This window comes from Meriones unguiculatus, chromosome 8, assembly GCF_030254825.1.
Source record: "Meriones unguiculatus strain TT.TT164.6M chromosome 8, Bangor_MerUng_6.1, whole genome shotgun sequence".
Lineage (NCBI taxonomy): Eukaryota > Metazoa > Chordata > Mammalia > Rodentia > Muridae > Meriones > Meriones unguiculatus.
In genome coordinates, this window is record NC_083356.1 from 105,133,683 (window position 1) to 105,157,347 (window position 23,665).

At 38.5% G+C, this 23,665-nt stretch overlaps 1 protein-coding gene across 4 annotated transcripts in view; it reads left to right on the top strand.

Annotated features, from left to right (window-relative positions):
* The window catches only part of LOC110557626 (sodium channel protein type 2 subunit alpha), a 131,102-nt gene that overhangs the window by 92,258 nt on the left and 15,179 nt on the right, over positions 1-23,665 (top strand). For all 4 annotated transcript variants that reach the window (XM_060390295.1, XM_060390294.1, XM_060390297.1 and 1 more), the window contains 6 exons: positions 7,935-8,055; positions 10,044-10,198; positions 15,759-15,932; positions 18,612-18,734; positions 20,849-21,130; positions 22,069-22,122. In XM_060390295.1, coding sequence (XP_060246278.1) covers positions 7,935-8,055; positions 10,044-10,198; positions 15,759-15,932; positions 18,612-18,734; positions 20,849-21,130; positions 22,069-22,122 — 909 coding nt within the window. The remainder of the gene's footprint in view (positions 1-7,934; positions 8,056-10,043; positions 10,199-15,758; positions 15,933-18,611; positions 18,735-20,848; positions 21,131-22,068; positions 22,123-23,665) is intronic.

Consider the following 23,665-nt stretch of genomic DNA (forward strand, 5'->3'; position numbering starts at 1 on the left):
CTTTCAAAGAGAAATTTTGTAGTGTAATACAGTGACCTTCAACTACTTAACCGTTCTTACTTCTCACAGGGGTGAGACCAAGCTGGCGCCGTCAAGAAAGCCGCTCTGGTGTTTTTTAAGCAGCCAGAGGCCCGAGCCACCACTTTTACCCAGGTTACCCAAGCAAGTTGCGCATATATAAATTCGATCAGTGTCTAAATGACTTGACTGGCCTGCATGTTACTCAGCTACGTCCCTTGCCCATCCATTGGCAGTACAGTAAGAACACGCACAGCTGCTCTCGGGTTGGGTCGTATAAAGCATGGTCAGGCGAGGCTGGCAACCCCAACTTTTTTTTTTTCGTTTTAAGGGAAATGAATTTAGTTGCTAGTTCATTTATATCGACTTTGATAGAAAGTGTATACTCATTTACAAGTAAAAGTGCATGCCTTTGCGGATTTTGTAACTTCCACTTAATGCCGAAAGTTTGGAACATGCTAATGGCCCAGAAGAGGATTGTAGGTGCTCTTTAAAAAACACTGAGGAAAGTCTTCTGTCCTCTGCCTCTTTTGTTTTTGTTTTGTTTTCTTCTACCACTTTTAAAATACATCCCAAGTACGTGTGCTCTGTTGGTAATATTTTGCTCAGTGTCTGGAGGGTGATATGCAAATTAAAGCAATCCCTCACCCACATGCAAACTTCCCAACCGACTTTCGAATGTGATAATAATGTAAATGAATGGAGTGTTTGCATTTTGCTGCCAGCAGCAAGGGTATAATTTTCATACACTTCATTTTAGGGAAAAGGGCAATGTTTAATATAGCAATTGACCAAAAGCCTTTGCATTTACAATGATTCTCTTGGAGATTCTGTTTATATTTACTCTTAAAATTCCTAGAATGAGAGAAAAGGACATAAGTGCGCTCATACACCAAAAATAAAAAGGGAAAGGAGAGATAAACTTCTGCCTATCTTTACATGGTTTGCTCATTCAGAAGATAGAGCTGGACTCCGTTGTCCTCACCTCCTTTACCCATAGTGACTTTATTGGTTGTCCTCCCTTCTCCACACCACCTATCAAACTTTCCCCATGACCCAGTGCTTACATACATCCTGCTCCTAAACACCTCCATAGGAAAATCACAGTGAGCACTTCTCTCTTTGCTGATTTTTTTAATGAGAGAACCCCCTCATTGTGTGTAACTATTCTGTGAGCTCCTTCTATCTTCACTATCTAATACTGAATTCACAATTCTGAGCACACATATTTAAACCAAATTGCTTCTTCCAGCTTTATCACTTTTGTAGAAATGTTACTAAAATACTTTATCCCTTAGAATTAGTGACATTAAAACTGTAAAATAACCCATAATAAAAGCATGTTGAGCCTTTTTGAAAGGAAGAAATACCATAACACTATTAAAACATTCTTTAATATGTTGGAAGAAAATTTCATTGCTAGTAACCCTGATTCACGAAAGGTGAGAGCTTGCATATCAGAAGAATAGTGTATAAAATATCTAAGACACAGTCAGCTCCCTTATACTACAGTAATTCTTCGTTTTCTTTAGGGTAATGGTTTGCTTCTTCATTTCTTATTTTCTAAGAGGCAAGGTTAGGTCCTTTAGAATCTGAATAGACCATTTTCCAGTTCCAAGGAACTTGGGAGAAAAGGCGGTCAGGTACAGAACCTTTTGAAGTATTGAGGTGGCATATCAAGAGTAAATATTTTAGAAGAAACATCAAGCAACAACAGACTCTTATCATTTTCTATTTATTTTTGAAAAGTCTTTTACACTCACTTTTGGAAATGCAGCTCAGTCCCTAAAAGAACATACTAAATTCCAGTATGGAAAGCATGAAGGAGCCCAAAGTCTACAGGTCAGAGCTGAGTGAGCATTGGTAGGGATGGCATCATTAGTAATAACTCATGATTTTTGTCATAAAATGGGAAAGATTTTTCAGTGGGGGTAGTGATAAAACAAAACCAAACAATTTTACATTATCTGCAATATCAGACCAAATTGGGCCAGACACATTGGTAATCTGCTGATGGTAGGCCATCACAATGTAAATCAATTTTTTTTTTAATTCCAAGGAAGATATTTAAGCTTCTTATCTATGGCTTAAAGTTTGCAATAAAATAGCCATTATAAATAATAAAATGGCTTTCTGGGTAAATCACCATAACGAAGATGATATTTTTGTTTTTCGTCATCTCCCTGATTGAAAAGTTACCACCAACACTTTCTTTTGAATGTTAATGTGCTCCATAGCTGTAAGCCCATCACCAAACCAGACTCCACTTTCTGATGTTGCCTGGATAATATTTTCCCTGTAAAATTATTTTCAGTATATGCTAGCATAAGGAGTAAATGTTTGCCATTTTTTGAGTCCAAACCAACACAACCTGGAATACTTGATTTAATCTGCATTTGAAACAATTTCTTTTTGAAATCTTAGTGTTTTATTATTAATAATAAGTTAAGTTAGAACATATTTTATTATCAAAATTTTAAAAACACTAATTACATTTTAAATAGCATAGCTTCATGATAACAAACAAGTGTTTACCTGAGAAACAGAATGTGACATATAGTTTCTTAAACTTTTCTCCACTCGGGACTTAATCATGTTTAACATTATTTATTTTCTGACAAGCTATGAGTTTGACAAAAAAATAATAATTTATTGTTGATGTAGATAATGAAAGTTGAAAATATAATCTTTAAAATTGAAACCTGAAATAGTAGAGACTGGAGAAATAGCTCAGCAGGTAAAATGCCTGCTGTGAAAGCGGAAGAATGTGGTTTTGGATCTCCAGAGTGTGTGGCCAGGTACAGCAGTAGTGTCTGTTACCCCAACACTGGGGTGAGACAGAGACGAGAGGACATTTGCTGCTCTCTCCCTCATCAGTCTCTCCAAATTTCTGAGTTCCTGGTTCCAGGCAAGAGACCCTGACTCAAAAGTAAGACAGAGAGCAGTGGAGAAACATACAATATCGACCTCTGACCTTTACACGCACACACATACACATGCACTAACATGTACATATGCATGTATCCACATGACCATGTACATACAACACACATGCACATCCCCCAACACATGAAGTAGTGCATTTTGATATTTATTAGATCACTAAGTGAAGCATGAATTTTTCCTGCTCAGCCCATACAATTTTGAGTAACTACTGAACAATAACATCATCGACATGAAGAGTCCATAAGATATGTTTTTTACCCAAACATGTTTCAAATTTCTGAGTATGATTGCTGCTGGTTTATGTAGCGGCCCTTTTTATTACCTTTTTAATTTAATTTAATTAGCTTTCTAACCTTTTTATTACCCTGACTTCGTAGTGCACCCATATTTTGTTCATGTTTAACTAGGCAAATATTCCCCTAACAGTATCATCCTACCCCATTTATCACTTTATAAGTTAGGCATGGTAGTAATAAGGAAATTTAAATATTCAGTATTTCCAAAAGGAAGTATAGAACTCACAGAACTGTGTCTGTGCGCAGCCCATTCATAATTTGCGTCCTTGCTTTGGAGCACTTTGCAGTGTGTGATGCTCAGACGGGATACTGCCAGACAGCCTATAAGGAAAACTTATTAAAGAACCCAAGTTTCAACAGTTGCTTAGGATAATAGACACTTGATAGCTCTAAGAGGCAATTTTGCATATGGTCAGGTTAAGGAACTCATCAGAAGCAGATGATTTTTATCTTTTTAATTAATTTCATTTGGGCGGATTTTTAGTACATTTTTAAACCACATGCTTTATTAAAATGGTGACAGTGAACTCTTATACAGCAAAAATCATTGAATTGCTATGAAGGAAGGTTTTATTAATCATCATTTTTTTTTCCTTTACATCCTGAGTATGATTTATGGAAGGTTTTTAATTTATGAGCTCTTCCAATGTATGTTTTCCTCCTACTACACAAACACATACAGAAATTGTGACTTGAGTTGACATTAGGGTTCTTAGTTATGATTCATAGAAGTCGGCAGTGTCATAAACACTATCTTTAACCTACAATGCTGAATCATATATCCAATCTACTAAATGTTTCAAATTAATTAAAGTTGAGTTTACGCATGAGTCATCAGAGAAATTTCCCAGAACATTATAGAAGAAGACAGTAGAGAAAGTGGAGGGCATAGCCACTCATTAACTCTGACACTGAAAAGGTGAGTAAGCCCACTAGACAGTGGTGTGATGCTTCAGTGAGCATCATGGTCTTTGCTGTAGTCAATTAAGACTGCATGCGTAAGTCAACAAGCGTGGAAGACACCAAGCTATTCCACTTTGGGGAAGTTGAGAGTGCACCTCCTTCTTATGGGGTTCCATTCGCTCTGGAACAGTAGATCTACATGCCTAGTGTAGAAAAAAGGGAAATAAGTTTAAAACAACAACATAGAAACTGACTTGGTAGTGAATTTCTTTATAGCTGACCTTACAAAATCCTTTTAAGTATAAATTCGTGCAGCCTGATTTTCAGACAGCACTCCCAGTTTCAAGGATTGTCGATCATTATTTTAACACCCCTGAATCCCCGAGGAGTCATTATACTCTGCAATTAACTATACCCCTTTGAATATGGAAGACGTAGCAGTACTTACAGGCTGAAGTTCATAAACAGGCCACAAGGTCATTCATTCATTGACACAAGAAACACACCTTTAGGACAAGCATTGGTAATAGGTGGAAGGGAAATGCTAATGACAAAGGTGCAGTCTTCTTCTCTACCCCCCAAACCTACTGGTGTACACATTCTAGAAATGCAAAAATTAAATTCAAATTTCGCTTTGTGTAAAATTAACAGCCTGACTGTTGAAGTTCATTGAAAAATTCTCCCGTTGCTTCTTTATTGGTACCAAGGTGCCTCATAAAAAGGAGTTGAGTGTGTTCTGTTACACTATGATTTGAAGAAGAGAAAACAGAGAAGTGCTTTGGCTAATCATTGATAAAGCCTATAAATATTTTTCAAAAGAATAGAAAGCACATCAAGAGAATTCTCTTTTACACTGGGACATGAGGAACTCTGAATAGAGCAAATTCACTTTCTCTAATATTTCTTTAGTTTCAAGAAATGATTGAAAGCACGTGGTTAACTGCACGATTTGTTCATTCAGTGAAAAGCAAATCGGGACTTCAGAGTGAGCTCTGAGGGCTGAACTGTACTTGTTGTTGCCTCATCCATAGGGCTTGGGGTGCTATCTGCGCTCCCAAATATCCTACAAGTATGTGCCAAGACTTCAGTTTCCCTTTTTGAAATACTTTAGCCTATGCTTCACAAAAGGTCGAAATGAGTGATAAATCATGGAGAGTTATGATAAGTCCACAAGTCAGGGAAATGGTGAAATGGAAGAAATCAGGAACTGAAGGAGGGACTCATGCAAGGGAACAAAGACAATGGTGGCAGAATAGTGAAAAACTGAATGGGTGCTGGTGACATCGGTCTTCACGACATCTTTTAAAGTACTGGCCACCCAGATGTGTGGCCGGAGGAGTGAGAGCTGGTGTTGCAGGGATCCTATGGAAACTTTTGACGATTTTGAACCAAGATCTCCTGTTATATTTTATGTGGTGACTGTTCCTAATCATAAAGTACCCAAACTTCATTCTGTTATAAAGCCCTTCATTTATATACCCACCCATCCATTCATTCCTAAGTAATATTTACTGAGCATCAATTACATACTTGCTACTGACTGCATTAGTTAATTTTCCTCTTGGTGTGACAAAATACTCAAAAAAGCAACTTAAGGAAGTGTGGATGTATCTTGGCTCACAGTTTGAGGATACAGACCATCATAAAAAAGGAAGGTACAGTGGCAAGAGTATGTGATAAAACTCGTTCCGCGGCATCCACAGCTGAAAAGCAGAGAACAATGACTGCTGGCTCTCAGCTCACCTTCCCTTTATAGTTAGTTAAGATTCCAGCTCATGGAATGCTGCTGTTACATTTGGGGATGATTTTCCCCCTCAGTAAAGTCGGTCTAGGGAGTCATTCACAGATAAGTTCAGAGGTGTCCCTTCTATGTGTGTATAGAACCTGTCAAGTTGGCAATCAAATGGACTGTCACACTAATGTATGTACTGATACAGACATTGACCAGTGCCAGACTAAGCATGTGGATGTGACAAGGGACTCACATTTTTACATTGGGAGCTCCATTCTGCATTGCCAGTGTTTTCCTCATTATTAAAAGGAACTTTTTCCATTTTTGCTGTATATAGTGAAATCAGATGTGACTGAAGTTCAGAGTCTGGTTACCTATACTGTGTTTTAAAATCCTATTAATTTCAAAACCTTTATTGCATGCCTCTGAGGTACAGTAACTTGATATTAGATGAATCTCTACAAGTGTTAAGAGAATGTCTTAGGAGTCAATTACAGACCCAAATATACTTATCTAAGAAAGAGTAAGACCTAAAAGAAAGGATATAAAATTAGAAAAATACTAAAAACTTGGAATATTTGTAATAAAATTTATTTTGGTGTTTCATCAAAGAAAAAATATTTTCAAGTTTTAATGCAAACATATTATTATTTCCCAATGTTACAACATTTTCAGTAAGAAGAAACAACTTATAGTGTTCAACCATTTTTTTAGATAAGTTTAAAGTAATTCCAAACCTATTTCATAGAAAGCAGAAGTATATCATATTTTTGCATGTATTATTGGCATTGTTAAAATAGTCAAGACATTTCAATTTCATACATATGTACATAATATTTTCTTCATAAGAACTCAAAACATGCTAAATCAACACCTCATAAAAATAGTTATTTTCATAATATAAAGGAATCATCTTGTTAGGGAAAATCCATATAATTCTTATCCAAACTATGAGTAGAATCTTTCCAATACAAATTCTAGCATCCGTTTGATTCCAGTGTTCCATATGTCAGTGTTTATTTTATCATGTGCTTCCTTCATCCTCTTGGTAAAGGAGCTCTTTCAGCTCAGCCATCTCCTAATGTTATGCACTAATGGTAATAACATTGTAACAGGTTCGAGAATGCTGTGGCCTAAACTACTCTGGTTCCATGTGGCACTCACACCTGGCCCCGCACCATGCCTGTGACATTTTAAGATAAGGTTTAAGACTGGGCCTTCAACCTTTATGCTGGTCCCAAGGATAGACTGACCTGAATAAAGTGTATGCATGTCAACATTTGAGACGACTTTTTTCTGCTATAGTTTCTTTTGGATGATTTTGATTTAACCCAAAGGAAACAAAACAACAGGCAATGATCCATTTCTGCAGTTTCTAAGAGGACAGGCAAGAGTGCCAAGTGACAGGTAGTTTCCAAATGCACAATGAAACCCAGGAGTGCATTGGCTAAAGAGAATGCCAGATACCTGCTCTTGCTGTCTAGCTAACAATGTGCTGCTCTTTTCCAAAATAGAAAATTATAGAATGTCTTTAATAACAACCAGTAGTCTATGTTTTCATGTCAATGAAAAGTGGACAAATTTAGATTGTTGCTGTTTATGTGCATTTGACCAAACCTTTTCTACATTTGACATGAAAATACACTTGTGCAGCTTTTGTTGGTTGGGTCACAATTTTAGAAAACAAGCTATACCACTTCCAAATAATTTTACCAAAGCAAGATCCCAGTGACCATATGGCTGGCAGCTTGCATAAGGTTTCTGTAGAATTCTGGTTCAGAAGCCCTATAGATGGACTTGAACAAAAGCTATTTAAGCTGTAAACACTGTTTAAATAAAAATTAAAAGAGAGATTCCACAATGCTGTTTCTAATCTTGTGACCCCCACCTCTCCCAAAGCAGATTGGCATTATATTTAAGTTATTCTTAAATTACAGATCAAGAGAATGCGTATGGAAGACCGGGGGGTACTCCTTAGGAATCTTTATGTTTGCATTAGAGAAAGTGTTTAAAAGCTTTTCTGTGGAATTGGTTTTCAGAAACTGAATGCAACTAGTTCATCTGAAGGCAGTACAGTTGATATAGGTGCTCCGGCAGAGGGAGAGCAGCCAGAGGCTGAGCCAGAAGAATCCCTTGAGCCAGAAGCCTGTTTCACAGAAGGTAAGCAATCAGTGGGGTTCTGTGAGCAGCCTTCTCTGTCTCCATCTTTCATGTTACTTATCTTTATCTCTTTGTCTACCACTGAGCCGCCTCTCATCACCCATGCCTATCTATCTAACAAATTTTTCATTTATTTGCTTTGTTTTAAATCTCAAAACAGACAGGGTTTTTTTTTTCTGACTATAGCTTTAATTTATGTAACTGGATTCCTTTGCTTTTGAATGAACTGATTACCTCTCAGATATGCTGCTAGTTAGTTTGCTTTCTGTTGCTATGATAAAACATTCTGACCAAAAGCAAAATGGGGAGGGAAAGGTGTATTGAGCTTACATTTCTATGTCACAGCCCACTATGAAAGAAGTCAGGGCAGGAAGTCAAGACAAGAACCTAGAGGCCAGGACTGAAGCAGAGGCCATAGAGAAATGCAGCTTACTAGTTTGTTCTCCTGGCTTTCTTAAATGACACAAGACCACTGCTAAAAAAAAAGATAGCACCATCCTAATGGGCTGGGGCCCGCTCTTATCAATCATTAATCAAGAAAATGCCCCAAGGATTTGTATACACACCCATCAGATTGAAGCATTTTCTCAGTTGTGGTTTCCTCTCCCCAGATGACCTGAGCTTGTGTTGACAAACCCCTAACCACCCCCTTTGACTCTTCTGGCTATCAAATACATAACTCTCTTTAAAATGTCTTTAAGGTCTTTAAAATGAAAAGGAAAGGACAAGCAACTAAAAGGAGTAAGGAAATAACCTGTCATTTACTGAGTGGCTATACTTAACATAATAATTAATAAAAGTACATTTCAGTCTGACCTTGGGTAATTGTTTTCTGACTCAATCAAGGTCAAGTATTTCTGTAATGTTTGAACAAAGATGAAAAGTATAAGAAGGCCAAAATATGCTATGTACTTTTATAAGGGGATGCTGCCAACATCGGAGTACTCTCAAAAGGATTTAACAATGAAAACTAAAATTATGTCCTATCAGAAGAGAGTCAGCTATATGCTATATAGCAAGAGTGATGACTATAAAACTCATATGAAACCCCCGGGCTTGGCTCATAACCTTGAGTTAATGCCTTGAGCATCATGCTCAGACGTTCCTGTCATTATTTTTTGTTTGTCTTTGTTAATTGGTTCTTACAACTTCAAGTTATTAATAGGATTCTTATAAGGCTCCCAAGAGCAAGCCCCAAAACCATTTTAATCCATAAAATAAATTCAAAAATTCAACTTTATTAGTAAGATTTTATAAGACTTTGCTTTATGATAATTGTTGCTTTCTGGGACTGTAAAACTCATTGAAAAACCACTCCCACTAAAATGTACATTCCCCAAGGGCAAGGCTGTTTCACTTATTATAATCTTATTGTGGTTTTTCAAGTATAGTTTTCAAATACAACAGCTTTTCAGTACATACTTACTGAGAAGCCTTTTCCTTAGTACCTCACAGGTTACACACAGGTGCTTGTTGTGTTGTGCTTATAATGAGCAGGAACAAAACTACTCAGTTATTCCATGGTAGTGAACTTTTATGTACCTTCCCACAATCTCATGGAGAGAAACCTAATGAAATCTTTCACAAACCTTATGGTTAGATGGAGAAGTTATATTATGCTATGAGGTGGGTAATCAGAATTTAAACAGATGTCATATGTATGTAGAGTATTAGGATTTATCCATAGGACAAGGGCAGAACAGAAAGATAAGCTGTGCCTTTTACTTTGTGTTTCTGTGTGTGCTTGTGTGGTTTACGACATATTATACTATAGTTATCACACATAAAAATAAATGGCCATTTAACAAATCATTAAAAAATAAAAAAACGATGCTTCTAGTGTTGATTTCTGTAAGCGGAAGCCATCTTTGAAATGACGCAGTTTACACTGCACTATGAGGTAATGAGGGAGGTGCATGTCCCATCGTCCCGGCGTTGCAGGAGGAGTAACCGATGACCTTTCCTTCATCCACTCTCACGTATTTCAGACTGTGTGAGAAAGTTCAAGTGTTGTCAGATAAGCATAGAAGAAGGCAAAGGCAAACTGTGGTGGAACTTGAGGAAGACATGCTACAAGATAGTGGAACACAACTGGTTTGAAACCTTCATCGTCTTCATGATCCTGGTCAGCAGCGGTGCTCTGGTAGGTGGGGGGGTCTCGCTCCTTCGTCGCTTCCCCTTTGCCGCCATTGAACTTTGCCCATGTGTCAAAGAGCATGCCAGGAAAAGGGAAGGATGTGTGGGAAAGGACCCTCAAGAGCGGCTTACACTGCCATCTCTGGAGGAGCCAGACAGGATCACACTCAGGCAGTGTGTACTCCCATAGTATTTCAGAGAGAGTCTCTTTGATTTTTAGTCTCCAGCGGCAGTTCCTCTTTATCTTTGCATAATGAAAGTTATTCTCTTATTCTCAGTCTGTTATTATACCTTCCATCCATACAATGCAGTGTAAAGGCAATTGTTTTCTAGTTTAAGACATAGATTGTAGTGTCTATGCAAAGTACCTGCTGGCAAAGAGAAAGACTGGTGGCAGTTCTACAGAATGGCTAAGCAGATACAATGTGGGGTTGCCAGATGAAGTGGGGACTGCTTAATAGAAGCCTCTTGCTGGAAGCAGTCACCTGATGTGTTCACACCAATCACTTTCCAGCCACAGTGAACGGTGACTAGTCAGCTAACTTAAGTTCTTAGTATTTATTTATTTACTTACTTACTTACTTACTTATTTAATCACTGATCCTAGCCGCCTTCCTCTTCTCCCAGTTCAAGCCTCACAACCTCTCCATTATCCCTCCTTCTCAGAGAAGGAGAGGCCCCAAATGGTACCAACCCACCCTGGCACCTCAAGTCGCAGTAGGACTAAGCTCATCTTCTCCCACTGAGGCCAGATAAGGCAGTCTAACTAGGGGAAAGGGATCCAGAGGCGAGCAACAGAGTCAGAGATAGCTCCTACTCCCATTGTTATGGGACCTACATGTTGACCAAGCTACACATCCGCTATGTATGTGTAGGTCTAGGGCCAGTCCATGCATCTGCTTTGGTTGGTGATTCAGTCTCTGTGAGCCCCTATGGGCCCAGGTTAGTTTACTCTGTAGGTCTTCTTGTGGTGTCCTTGATCCCTCCGACTTCCTCTATCCTTTGTCCTGTTCGTCCACAAATCTCCCTGAGCTCAGCCTATTGTTTGGCTTTGTTTCTCTGCATCTGCTTCCATCAGTCACTGGATGAAGCTTCTCAGGAGGCAGTTATGCTAGTATCATTAATAGTGTCAGGGGATGGCTTTCTTTCATGGGGAGGGCATCTAAAATTGGGCCAGTCATTGGTTTGCCATTTCCCCAATCTCTGCTCCATCTTTATCTCTATACTTCTTGTAGGCAAGACAAATTTTGTGGGTGGTTTGGTGTTCCCCTCCCTCTGTTGGAAGTAGCACCTGGCTACAGGAAGTGGCTACTTCAAGCTCCGTATCCCCTGCTGCTAGAAGTCTCACTGAGGGTCATTCCCATAGACTCCCGGGTACCTCCCCTGTCCCAGTTATGCCTGCCCGGCCCCCAACCCGTGCTTTCGATTTCCTTTCCCTCTCATGGTCTTCTACCTCCTCTACCCCCACCTGAATTTCCCCACCACATTACCCTCCCCACCCCTTCTCCCACCCAGTTTCCTGCCTCCATCTACTTCAGATGTCTATTTTATTTCCTCTTCTGAGTGAGATGCAAGCATCCTCCCTTGGACCCTCCTTGTTGTTTAGCTTGTTTGGGTCTGGGAATTGGAGCACGGTTATCCTGTACTTTATGGCTCATATCCACTTATAGGTGAGTACATACCATGTATGGGGTTTGGGTCACCTCACTCAGAATGATATTCTCTAGTTCCATCCATTTGCCTGCAAATTTCAAGATGTCATTGTTTCTAATAGCTACATTGTTTCTAATGGTACATTGTGTAAATGTACCACATTTTCTTTTTTTTTTTATTTTTTATTTTTTTTATCAGTTACATTTTATTAACTCTGTATCCCAGCCATGTCCCAATCCCTCATTCCCTCCCAGTCCCTCCCTCCCTCCCTCATCTCCACCGTGCCCCTTTCCAAGTCCACTGATAGGGGGGGACCTCCTCCCCATTCATCTGATCCTGTTTTATCAGGTATCTTCAGGACTGGCTGCAAAGCCAGTCATTGTTTCTAATAGCTACATAGTTTCTAATGGTACATTGTGTAAATGTACCACATTTTCATTATCCATTCTTCGGTTGAGAAAAACCTGGTTGTTTCCAGTTTCTGACTATTACAAATAAAGCAAGTAGTTGAGCGAGTATCCTTGCGGTATGGTGAAGCATCTTTTTTGGGTATATGCCCAGGAGTGTATAGCTGAATCTTGATGTAGAGCTACTCCTAATTTTCTGAGAAAGTGACAGGTTGATTTTCAAAGTGGTTGTACAAGTTTACATTCCTACCAGCAATGGAGAAGGTTCCCCTTTCTCTGCATCCTCTCCAGTGTGTATTGTCTCTTGAGTTTTTGATTTTAGCCATTTTCTGACCGGTATGAGATAGAATCTGAGAGTCGTTTTAATTGGCATTTCCCTGATGACTGAGAATGTTGAACATTTCTTTAAGTGTTTCTCGGCCATTCAATACTTCTCTTTTGATAATTCTCTGTTTAGCTCTGTACCCCATTTGAATTGGGTTATTTGGTTTGTTAGTGTCTAAATTCTTGAGTGCTTTATGTATTTTGGATATTAGCTGTCTGTCAGATGTAGGGTTGGTGAAGATCTCTTTACATTCTGTTGCCTGCCGTTTTGTCCTATTGACAGTGTCCTTTGCCTTGTAGAAGCCATTCAGTTTCCATTTATTAATTGTTGATCTTAGTGCATGAGCTGTTGGTGTTCTGTTCAGAAAGTTGTCTGCTGTACCAATGAATTCAAGTATATTCCCCACTTTCTCTTCTTTTAGATTTAGTGTATCTGGTTTTATGTTGGGGTCTTTGATCCACTTGGACTTGAGCTTTGTGCAGAGAGACAAATATGGATCTATTTTTCTTCTGCATGCAGACATGCAGTTAGACCAGCAACATTTGTTGAAGATGCTATCTTTTTTTCATTGTATGGTTTTGGCTTTTTTTTGTCAAAAATAAGGTGTCCATATGTATATGGGTTTATTTCTGGATCTTCAATTCAATTCCACTGATCAACCTGAGCATGCCAATACCATGCAGCTTCCATTACCATTGCTCTGTAGTACAGCTTGAAATCAGGGATGGTGATTCATCCAGAAATTCTTTTATTGTACAGAATTGTTTTGCTAACCTGGGTTTGTGTGTGTGTGTGTGTGTGTGTGTGTGTGTGTGTGTGTGTGTGTTTCCATATGATGTTAATGGTTGCTCTTCAAAGTCTGTAAAGAATTGTATTGGTATTTTGACGGGGAGTGCATTGAATCTTTAGATTGCTTTTGGTAGCATGGTCATTTTTACCATGTTAATCCTACCGATCCATGAGCATAGAAGATCTATCTGCCGATATCTTTTTCAATTTCTGTCTTCAGAGACTTAAAGTTCTTGTTATACAAGTCTTTCACTTGCTTGGTTAGAGGTACACCAAGATAGTTTATATTATTTGTGGCTATTGTGAAGGGTGTTGTTTCCCTAATTTCTTTCTCAGGCCATTTATCATTTGTATAAAGGAGGGCTATTGATTGTTTGTTTGTTTGTTTGTTTTGTTTTGTTTTTTAGTTAATTTTGTATCCATTCACCTTGCTAAGGGTTTTTATCAGATGGAAGAGTTCTCTGGTAGAATTTGGGGGGTTATTTATGTATACTATCATATCATCTGAAAATAAAGATACTCAACTTCATCCTTTCTAATATGTATCCTCTTGTTTTCCTTTAATTGTCTGACTGTTCTAGCTAGGACTTCAAGTACTATATTGAATAGATACTGAGAGAGTGGGCAGCCTTGTCTTGTCCCTGATTTAGCGGAATTGTTTTAAGTTTCTCTCTATTAATTTGATGTTGCCTATTTACTTGCTATATACTGCCTTTACTGTGTTTAGGTATGCACCTTGTATCCCTGATCTCTTCAAGACTTTTAACACGAAAGAGTGTTGGATTTTGTCAAAGGCTTTTTAAGCATCTAGTGAAATTATCATGTGTTTTTTTTTTTTTTCTTTCAGTTTGTTTGTATGGTGGATTACATTGAGGGATTTTTCTATATTGGACCATCCTTGGGATGAAGCCTAATTGATCTTGGTGGATGATGTTTTTGATATGTTCTTGGATTCAGTTTGCGGGTATTTTATTGAATATTTTTGCATCAATGTTCATAAGGGAGATTGGTCTGAAATTCATTTTTTTGTTGTTTTGAGTGTGTGTACTTTAGGTATCAGGGTGACTGTTACCTCATAAAATGAGTTTGGCAATGTTCCTTCTGTTTCAATTTTGTGTGGAATAGTATGAGGAGTATTAGTATTAGCTCTTTTTTGAAAGTCTAGTAGAATTCTGCACCAACACCATCTGGCCCTGGCCTTTTTTTGGTTGGGAACTGTGTAATGACTGTTTCTATTTCCTTAGGGGCTATAGGACTATTTAACTTGTTTACCTAATCTTGATTTAACATTCGTAAGTGGCATCTATCAAGAAAATTGTCCATTTTGTTTAGATTTTCAAATTTTGTGGATTAAAGCATTGCAAAAATTAGTTTGCATCTGACTTCATTTAACAGAATGTGTAATTTAATCAAATGCTCATTAATATAGTGGAAACAGGACCGTTTTCCTATATTGTGATGTGGAAGTAGTTGCATTTCCTTTACTATTAATTTGCTGAAAGTGTTTGTGAGTGAATTTCATTAGGAGAATGACTACATTGCTTCTGGAGGCCATTAATTGCACTTCTGATTTGACTGAGAACTGCATCCTGCCATTGACTCAGTGGAGAGAGGAACTGACTTCTCACCAGGGTGTAACCTCTCTGGAATAGTTATTGGCTCCCTGGTACACTCAGTCAAAGCTTAGCAAAGCACAAGTCCATGCTCACACAGAAGCTGGCTTCTGGGGACATCCTCCATCAGCTGCATTCTAAGCTCCAAAATACTTGCGTTGAACCCAGTCATAAACCAGGATCCCCCATTCTCTAAAAGGCAAACTTTCTTAGTTCCTTTACCCAGGACACCACACACTGTTAACGCTCCTGTAAAAAGTATTGTGTTAAGTGGTCTTTTCATTCTAGAAGGCCCAGGGGACCCTCGAAAATGACCACACCCTTTTCTCCTAAGAGCTGCAAAATGACAGTGCCTTCCAGACACACCCACAACTGCTAGAGAAAGTGAAGAGACAATCTTTTCCCCTTTCCCAGGTTCAGGAGACTCCTTGTCATGTACTAGCATGTCTCTGGGAAGGGGGGTGCCGGTGATCCTAAATTCTGAGCTACCTCTAAATGACACTTCACCTCTTGCTTGAGAAAGAAACATCTGGCCTTCTCTCACACATCTTAGGCTCTTTGGTGATAGTCTCAATATCCAGACTGTAATAATGCATGATTCTTTATGTAGGATGCAATGCCCGGGTGCTCTTCACATGTACAAATATCTGTGGGGCCAGGGCAGCGTGGTGACCCTCCTTGGCCCTCACTGAAGGAGGCTTGCATCCTGTTTTTAACCCCAGTACATAAAGTAGAAACTGTTGATGACAATGAAATTCAATACCATGTCTTCACTCACAGGCCTTTGAAGATATATATATCGAGCAGCGAAAGACCATCAAGACCATGTTAGAATATGCTGACAAGGTTTTCACTTACATATTCATCCTGGAGATGCTTCTAAAGTGGGTGGCATATGGTTTCCAAATGTATTTCACCAACGCCTGGTGCTGGTTGGACTTCCTGATCGTTGATGTGAGTCCTCTGCCGTTTCCTCTTCTGTTCTTTGGCAGGTGATGATTAGCACCAGGCCTGGCTGTGGCCAATTGCACAAAGCAAACACATGGGGAGACACTGCTTTTGCCCAAGTGCAAATGCTGTTTTCTTCTTTGCCAGTGGAAGTATACCTGAGACACGCCTTTTCGATTTCAGTGCTGCCTTATATTTAGTGACTTAGTTTAAACATAATATTCAAATAGTATATGAAATTCTGGGCTATGCAAAAGTTAAGGTTGTTTTCTAACTTTGCTTTTAATTTTCACATTTCATAAAAATCACAGTTGTTACAATTCTTTCCAAGCATCTTTGGCAGTAATAAATTGTCAGTGCTTGAGCCTGCTGAGAAATATTTGTCCCATACACAGAATATTAATTGCATGAGAATTTGAAATTCAAAGCCAAAAGATAACACTGGATTTACCTATGGTTAAAAACAGACTGGCTAACCAAACTTTTAAGGATTTAGTAACGTACATTGGTTTAAAGATATTAAGATGGAATACCATAATGTCAAAGTATTTAAAACTGAATATGGCAAATTATTCCTAAATGTAACATGCAAAGGGTACATGTAGAATTACATTGAAAATCTTCAAGAAATACAGAAAGACCAAAACAGTGAGTCCAGGACAGCCAAGGCTACACACAGAAACTGTGTCGAAAAACCAAAAACCAAAACAAAACAAAAAACCCAAAAATAAATTTAAATTTTCTGCCACCTGATCTCACATCTACTATTTTAGATGTGTGAATAAGCTCAGAATTGTATGTTAAACTGGTTGATATTTTTTAAAAATCAAATATGCTTTCTGATCATTTGTTTTCTTATGGGACTATAAACAGAAATGTCACTTCTCTGGTCCTAAAGGGCATTAAGGTTGACCAGTTAGAACAAACATGTAGTCAATAGCTTCCCTTGAGGAGAGGTTTCGTGAGAGTAGAATGAACCAGAGTTTGAGTGACAAGGATGCCAGTAGGTCCAGAAGAGGGAGGGACACTGGTGTGTCCCAACTCTGATGCCTCAAGCCATGAAGCAGTAGTCCTTGGGGAGGGGGGGACACAGAGTGCGGGTAATAGGATGCAAAGGCTTCTAAATGGAAGAAACAGTAAGAAAGACAAGCTAGCCAAGTGTTTGAGGAACCCATGATAGCATCCATGGAAATGTGAAAGTGTGGGTTTCGTAGAGAGGAGGATATTGGAGGATTAGATACAGGGAAGTTAGAAGATGAGCTGGCTGTGCAATGGAGAGGAAGTGGTGAGGGTGTGGCTACTGAAATAGAAAGGGTATTGTTGAAAATACAAACAAGCAAAGACCCAGAAGACTGAAGATTTTTATGGTATCCTAGGAAGATCCAGATGTATCTCCTTTTGCAACAACTTACTAAAAGTGTCATGGCTTACCACTTCTTCAGTTCTTCAATTCTTGGATACTTCTGCCCCAGCTCAGAACATTTTTCATTTGTTTAACTTTTCTTTCTTCCTTTAGTATAGGTATCTCCCTTGGGTTCTGTCTTCAGACAATGTAAAGCATTATAGGTCCTCCTGGCTTATATTCAGAAAGCCTTCACAGCTCTTGATAATTCAGACACTTTGCTCTTCAGTTATCTATGAAGACTTTAGAAAGACCAAAACTGCCCAAATGAATTTTGCCCTTAAATTCAGATAATACATGCAAAATCAGTTTAAATAAACCAAGGTTTTATATAAGAAATTCTATTTATTTCTGTTATTTTCCTTAGAAAACATTTTCAAATGCTTATTATCACCACAGTTTTAGACCATATTATGTATTTATTTCTGCTAATCTAATTTTCAAATATTGGTATGCTTTAGAACAAGATATCATTTTTGAGTTCATGAAATATTTATAGTTCCCAAAGTTAATCAGATATTATAGTGATATCTACAATAGCTTTCATTTTCCAGCTGAGAGTTTCAGAATTTTTGCCAATAGCACTAGCGATCTACATAAATGACTAAAGAAAATAATAACCTTATAATTCTTAGTTATACTAAAATCTCAACTTTTCTTTCTTTTTTGTTAATTAATTAGTTAATTAATTGGTTTCTTGAAACAGAGTTTCATTGTGTAGTCTTGGCTGTCTTCGACTCAATTTGATAGTTCTCAAAATGTGATTCATGAATCAACACTGTTGCTTGGCTGTCTTCGACTCAATTTGATAGTTCTCAAAATGTGATTCATGAATCAACACTGTTGCTTTTTCCAGAAAACTTAGAAAAATGAAAATTCTCAGGCCTTTCCCCAAACTTACTAAATCAATCTCTGCCAGCTCTCAATGTTTTTTAATTGAAAATAGATTTTTTTTGTATACATTATACTCTGATCACAGTTTACACTCCAACTCCTCCCAGATTCTTCCCACCTTTTCACCCACCACATACACAGTTTTTCTTTTTCTCATTCGAAAGCAAACAGGCATCTAAAAGGTGATGGGGGGCAGGGGGTGTCAGTAAGGGAACAAAACAGACAACGACATTGCTGCTGTAACACTCAGCGTTCTTAACAAGTCTCTGGGTGATACAGAAACTCACCCAAGCTTGAGAACCACTTGCTTGCTCATTGTCTGTAGCAAGGTTGAGGTGTGTAGACTCTTATCTATAACTTGTAACCAGTTGCATGCTCTCTTTGTATAGGTCTCCTTGGTTAGCCTAACGGCTAATGCTTTGGGCTACTCAGAACTTGGTGCCATCAAATCGCTCAGAACATTAAGAGCTCTGAGACCACTAAGAGCCTTATCCCGGTTTGAAGGAATGAGGGTAAGACCAAACATCTTAGCATTCGCTGGAATTATAATTATGAACAAAGTGAAATGTTCTGAGGCAGAAAGGGCAAATCCATGTGGAGTTTGCTTCTTCATCTTCACATAACCAACAAATCAGTAATATGTATTCAGTGTCCATAAAGCAGTGTATCATTTGACTCACAGAACTCAATGCCTGATGCTTCATTTTCATCAGGGAATTCTTGTTGAGATCTCATAGGTTGCTGATACGAATCAAGATTACTTATCTTCTGTTTCCAGACGAGCAGGACTTCTTGCTTGATGCAACTTCAAACTACCCGATCACGACTCATCGTGTCTTCACTGCACTGTATTTTGTTATGTACTTTGTGCCTTTTGAAGTCTGAATTTGCCCTTTTTGTTTTTGAGCACAGACTGAGACGTCTAAAAAGTAGGTCAGCTGGGGAAACCTAATTCACCCTTAGAAAGATAGGACAAAGGCCCGGGAGGAATTCATGCTGACATTTGTCATCCCCTGGGACAAAAGCCTAAAAACATATCGTCACCACCTAGAAAATGATTGCACCCTGTCTCCATGGTATTGGGTATTAAAAAAAAAAAAAATCCCAGTAGCTTGTAGAAATGGGTGTTTTTGTGATACTTAAAATAATTTCCTGTAATCCTGGCACTCAGAAGCCTGAAGCAATGGGATGGGACGGCCAACCTACCAGGGCAGTTCAGTTCCAGGCCAGGATGAGCTACCAAGTGGCACCCTGTCTCAAAAACTCCTTAAAAAACAAGACAAAAACAAAAGTAGAAATGAAATAGTTACTTAGACTTTATCAGAGTACGTGAACACAACCACAGAGTAACGTTATGTGTGTCTATATGGTCATGTTTGTGTATGTTCTTCCATGTGTGGTCCCATAGAAAGAAGTGGTTGGTTAACTGTTGAATATTTTCCTGTTTAACGATTTCTTAAATCCCTGTTTTTCCAGTAGAAGGCTTAATAAGCAAAGGGTGTTTAGTGTTTGTTGTTTTTTTTTTTATACCAGAATATGTTTCACATTTTCTATGTTAAATTCACCTTTCGTATACCCCCACTTCTCCTGTCTTTACGTTGGGACCAAATCCCAGGACTTACATGTGACCGACGGGTATTCTGGCTCACAATGTACCCTCAAATGTTCCCAATTTGGTATTTTATACTTTTCATTTTAAAAATTGCTATTGTTCTTATGATGATCTCATAAACTTATGCCATAACTTTCGATCTTAATTACTTGTTGATTTTAAATATTACCATTCCTTGTCGAAATTTTGTTACATATATGTGTTTACCCCTAAAAACACCCCACAATGTGAAATTCATCCCATATTCATATGAGGTTTAGAATTTGAAACTTCTTTGCTGGGTAGTGGTGGCATACATGTTTAATCCCAGCGCTTGGGAGGCAGAGGCAAGCGGATCTCTGAGTTTGAGGCCAGCCTGGTCTACAGAGCAGGTTCCAGGGTCACACAGAGAAACTCTGTCTCAAAAACAAACTAACAAAACTTCCTTGGGTTAAGCTGTTGGATAGTTTTAGATAATATTCAATTTTGAGGATAGGTATATTTTTCTGTAACTTGATTATTATTTTTCTTTGTTATATAAAGATTTATATTTTATATTACGTGTGTATATATATGTGCCTGCTTATTATATACATGTGTGTGTGTGTAGTGACCTCAGAAATTAGACCAAGATGTCAGAGTCTCGGTAACTGGAGTGGCAGATACTTCTGAGCCTCCATGTTGGAAAGTAGACTTAGATCCTCGTGAGCAGGAAATACTATTAGAGGTCCTGACCATTATTCTCTCTTTTCTTTTTGAAGATGTATTCACTTCTAGTCTGTATATGTTTGTATGCCTGGGATTGTATGCATGTCTGTGCAACACATGCTTTTAGATGCCCTTAGAGGCTGCAAGGGAATGTTACCCACCTGACATGGGTGCTGAAAATCCAGCGTAGGTCCCCCAGGAGAGCAACAGTGCTCACAACAGCTGAGCCATTTCCCAAGCCAATCCTTGTTTTCTAACACCATTTGAAAGTAAGTGAACATAAAGACTTTTCTCTTCCCGGGCTTCTCCCTTGTCTTCCCGTGCCAGGTTGTTGTAAATGCTCTTCTGGGCGCCATCCCATCCATCATGAACGTGCTTCTCGTCTGCCTGATCTTTTGGCTAATATTCAGTATCATGGGAGTGAATCTCTTTGCTGGCAAGTTCTATCATTGCATCAACTCCACCACGGGGGAGATGTTTGATGTGAGTGTGGTCAACAACTACAGCGAATGCCAAGCTCTCATAGAGAGCAACCAGACAGCCAGGTGGAAGAATGTGAAGGTCAACTTCGATAACGTGGGACTTGGATATCTTTCTCTGCTTCAAGTAGTAAGTGACCACCTGACTCTTGCTTGTGATGGGTCTGAAGTTGTTTTTCTCTGGGGTGAGAGGCTGCCTCACAGCTGTTGAAATGACTACCACCAAAGAAAAGAGACAAAACTTTTTTCAGCAACCTTGACACGCCATTTCTGGAAACATTAATTAGTAAGCCATATGAGAAACAATAACGAGGTTTGTCAAAAAAGTGTAAAATAATTACCATATATATAATCTGGTGATTCCAGCCCCAGGCAGGTGTCCAAAAGAAATGCAAACTCCTTTGTTTGTGAAAACATACATGCATCTTCATCTCTTTCCACGTACTGATTTTACTTTCCAGGTGAAATACCAGCAGAATATAGAATATTGCATAGAATATACCGATTCTAATTGTAGTGTCATTTGCCACCAGTATCTATGATGTAAGTCTATCAGTGGGTGAATGTCTCAAGAAAATGTGGTATATGCACACATGGACTAATACTCAACCTTGTCTCATGCTGACCCTGTTCCTGAAATGCTTTCCTGGGTTCATTATGATAATTATAAACATATCAGCATCAAAGGCTGTTGAGGCTACTTTTATGATCATACACTGTGAAGGTAGATCAGGATTTCATTATAGATGTTAAATAGGCACCCAAAGATTTTATAAGATATAGCAGTGAACAATGCCACAAACCGTGTCACACAAATGTATTTGAATGAATCTTGGTTAACTACATACACATTTTTTAATTGTGTGTATTTGTGGGGCACTATGGGGTGTGTTGATACATGTACACACTATGTAATATACACCAGATGAAGCTTGTCTGTCTCCTCAAACATTTCTTGTTTCTTTGTGGGGAAAATATTCAGAATGTTCTTTGTTTGTACTTTTAGTCTGATAATTTACTTTCTAAACTGCAGTAAGAGGAAAAGCAAATATTTTGACTGTTTTACAGGCCACCTTTAAGGGATGGATGGATATCATGTATGCAGCTGTTGACTCAAGAAATGTAAGTCTATCTAGAGAAAATTGCTTACTCGCATCAAATGAATAGAACCACATTATTGTAAATTGTTTATGGCAAAGAAACCCCATATAACTACAGATCCATGCACAGAACACAACTATTTTACCAAAGTGAAGTATTTCTATTGCATTATTTCTTTAAAACAATTCTGTTGGGGATCTCGGTCTTTAGTTACAGAGTTAAAATTCCTTCCCATGTAAAAAGATCTAATAGCAACCTTCTTAAAAATAATTAGTAACCAAACAGTTGAAGCTGGCCAGTCTTTTTCAATTTTTAATCAGATAGGGTTTTTATTTTTCTCACTGCACACTTTTGAAGATTTATTTCAAGTGAGTGTTTTGCCTGTTTGTACGTTTGTGCATCTCATGTACTCCTGGTGCCCACAGAAGGCAGAAGAGGGCTTCAGATCCCCTGGGACGGGAGTTACAGACAGCTGAGTGTGCTGGGAATTGAGCTCTGGCCTACTGGAAGAGCAGCAAATACTCATAACAGCCCAGCCTCTCTCCAGCCCTTCAGTGTGATTTCTTTTTCTTTTTTTTTTTTTTTTTTTTTTTTTTTTTTTTTTTTTTTTGTCTTTTCTAGGAAGCTAGCACCCTTGTGCTTAAAAATTTTTATGAACTGTAGTTTCAAAATGAGACGTTTTATTTTTGTGAACAGAAATCCTCCGGGCAGCTTTCTTCATCTGCCATAAGTTTCCTCCAGCACTTGATCTTCTGTGAGGACGGATATGACTAATGATGACTAACGGTGGGGAACACAGGAAACAAAGCAAACAAGCCAAAAGCTAATAGTGTCTCCTGCCAGGTGGAAGTATGTGAGGGAAGGCGGGAATTTGCAAAATCTACCTTATGAGCAAAGAGGAGGTTTTTGCTCCAGGTTTTATCAATAGCACACAGTTTACCCAAAGAAAGTGGCATTTTAGAAAGAGATTGATTTCTGGTTTGCTAGATTCCCCCAAACCACTCTCAAAATGGCATTTCTCTGTACCAGCAATTAGCTATCTGTATTAAAAATCCCTGAGGTTTTTTTTTTTTTTCAACCTCATAAAAAGAGAAAATTGGATAGAAGACCAATAGAGGCAGAAACTTCTAAAAAGCCCTGCATGACATCAGCAATTCCAGCTTGGGTGTTTTCTCAATCATGATAGTAATGATTTACTTGTCACTGCGCAGGATGCCAAGGGCCATCTCATCTCATTTAATTTGCGCAGAAGCCTCTTGTGCTTGCTGCTAACTCGATTCATTATTGAAGCAGACAGGTTCAACATATTCAATGGCGAAACATTTTTGAACTCTGACTAGAAATTGTGTCATAATGGTTTCTGTAGGGAGCTCTCTCCACCTCTTTAATTAGCTCACTCAGCTATTTCTGCCTGTAGCTCCAGCCTCCATGGCACACAGCTTACATTGCCTCTCTCCCTTAGAAACCCAGCAGAAACTGTGAGTCACAGAAGTCCTCACACTCAAGCATATTGCAGGAGATAAAAGCCAGTTGGCCGTTGACGTTATGAGAAAGAGTTTCTGGA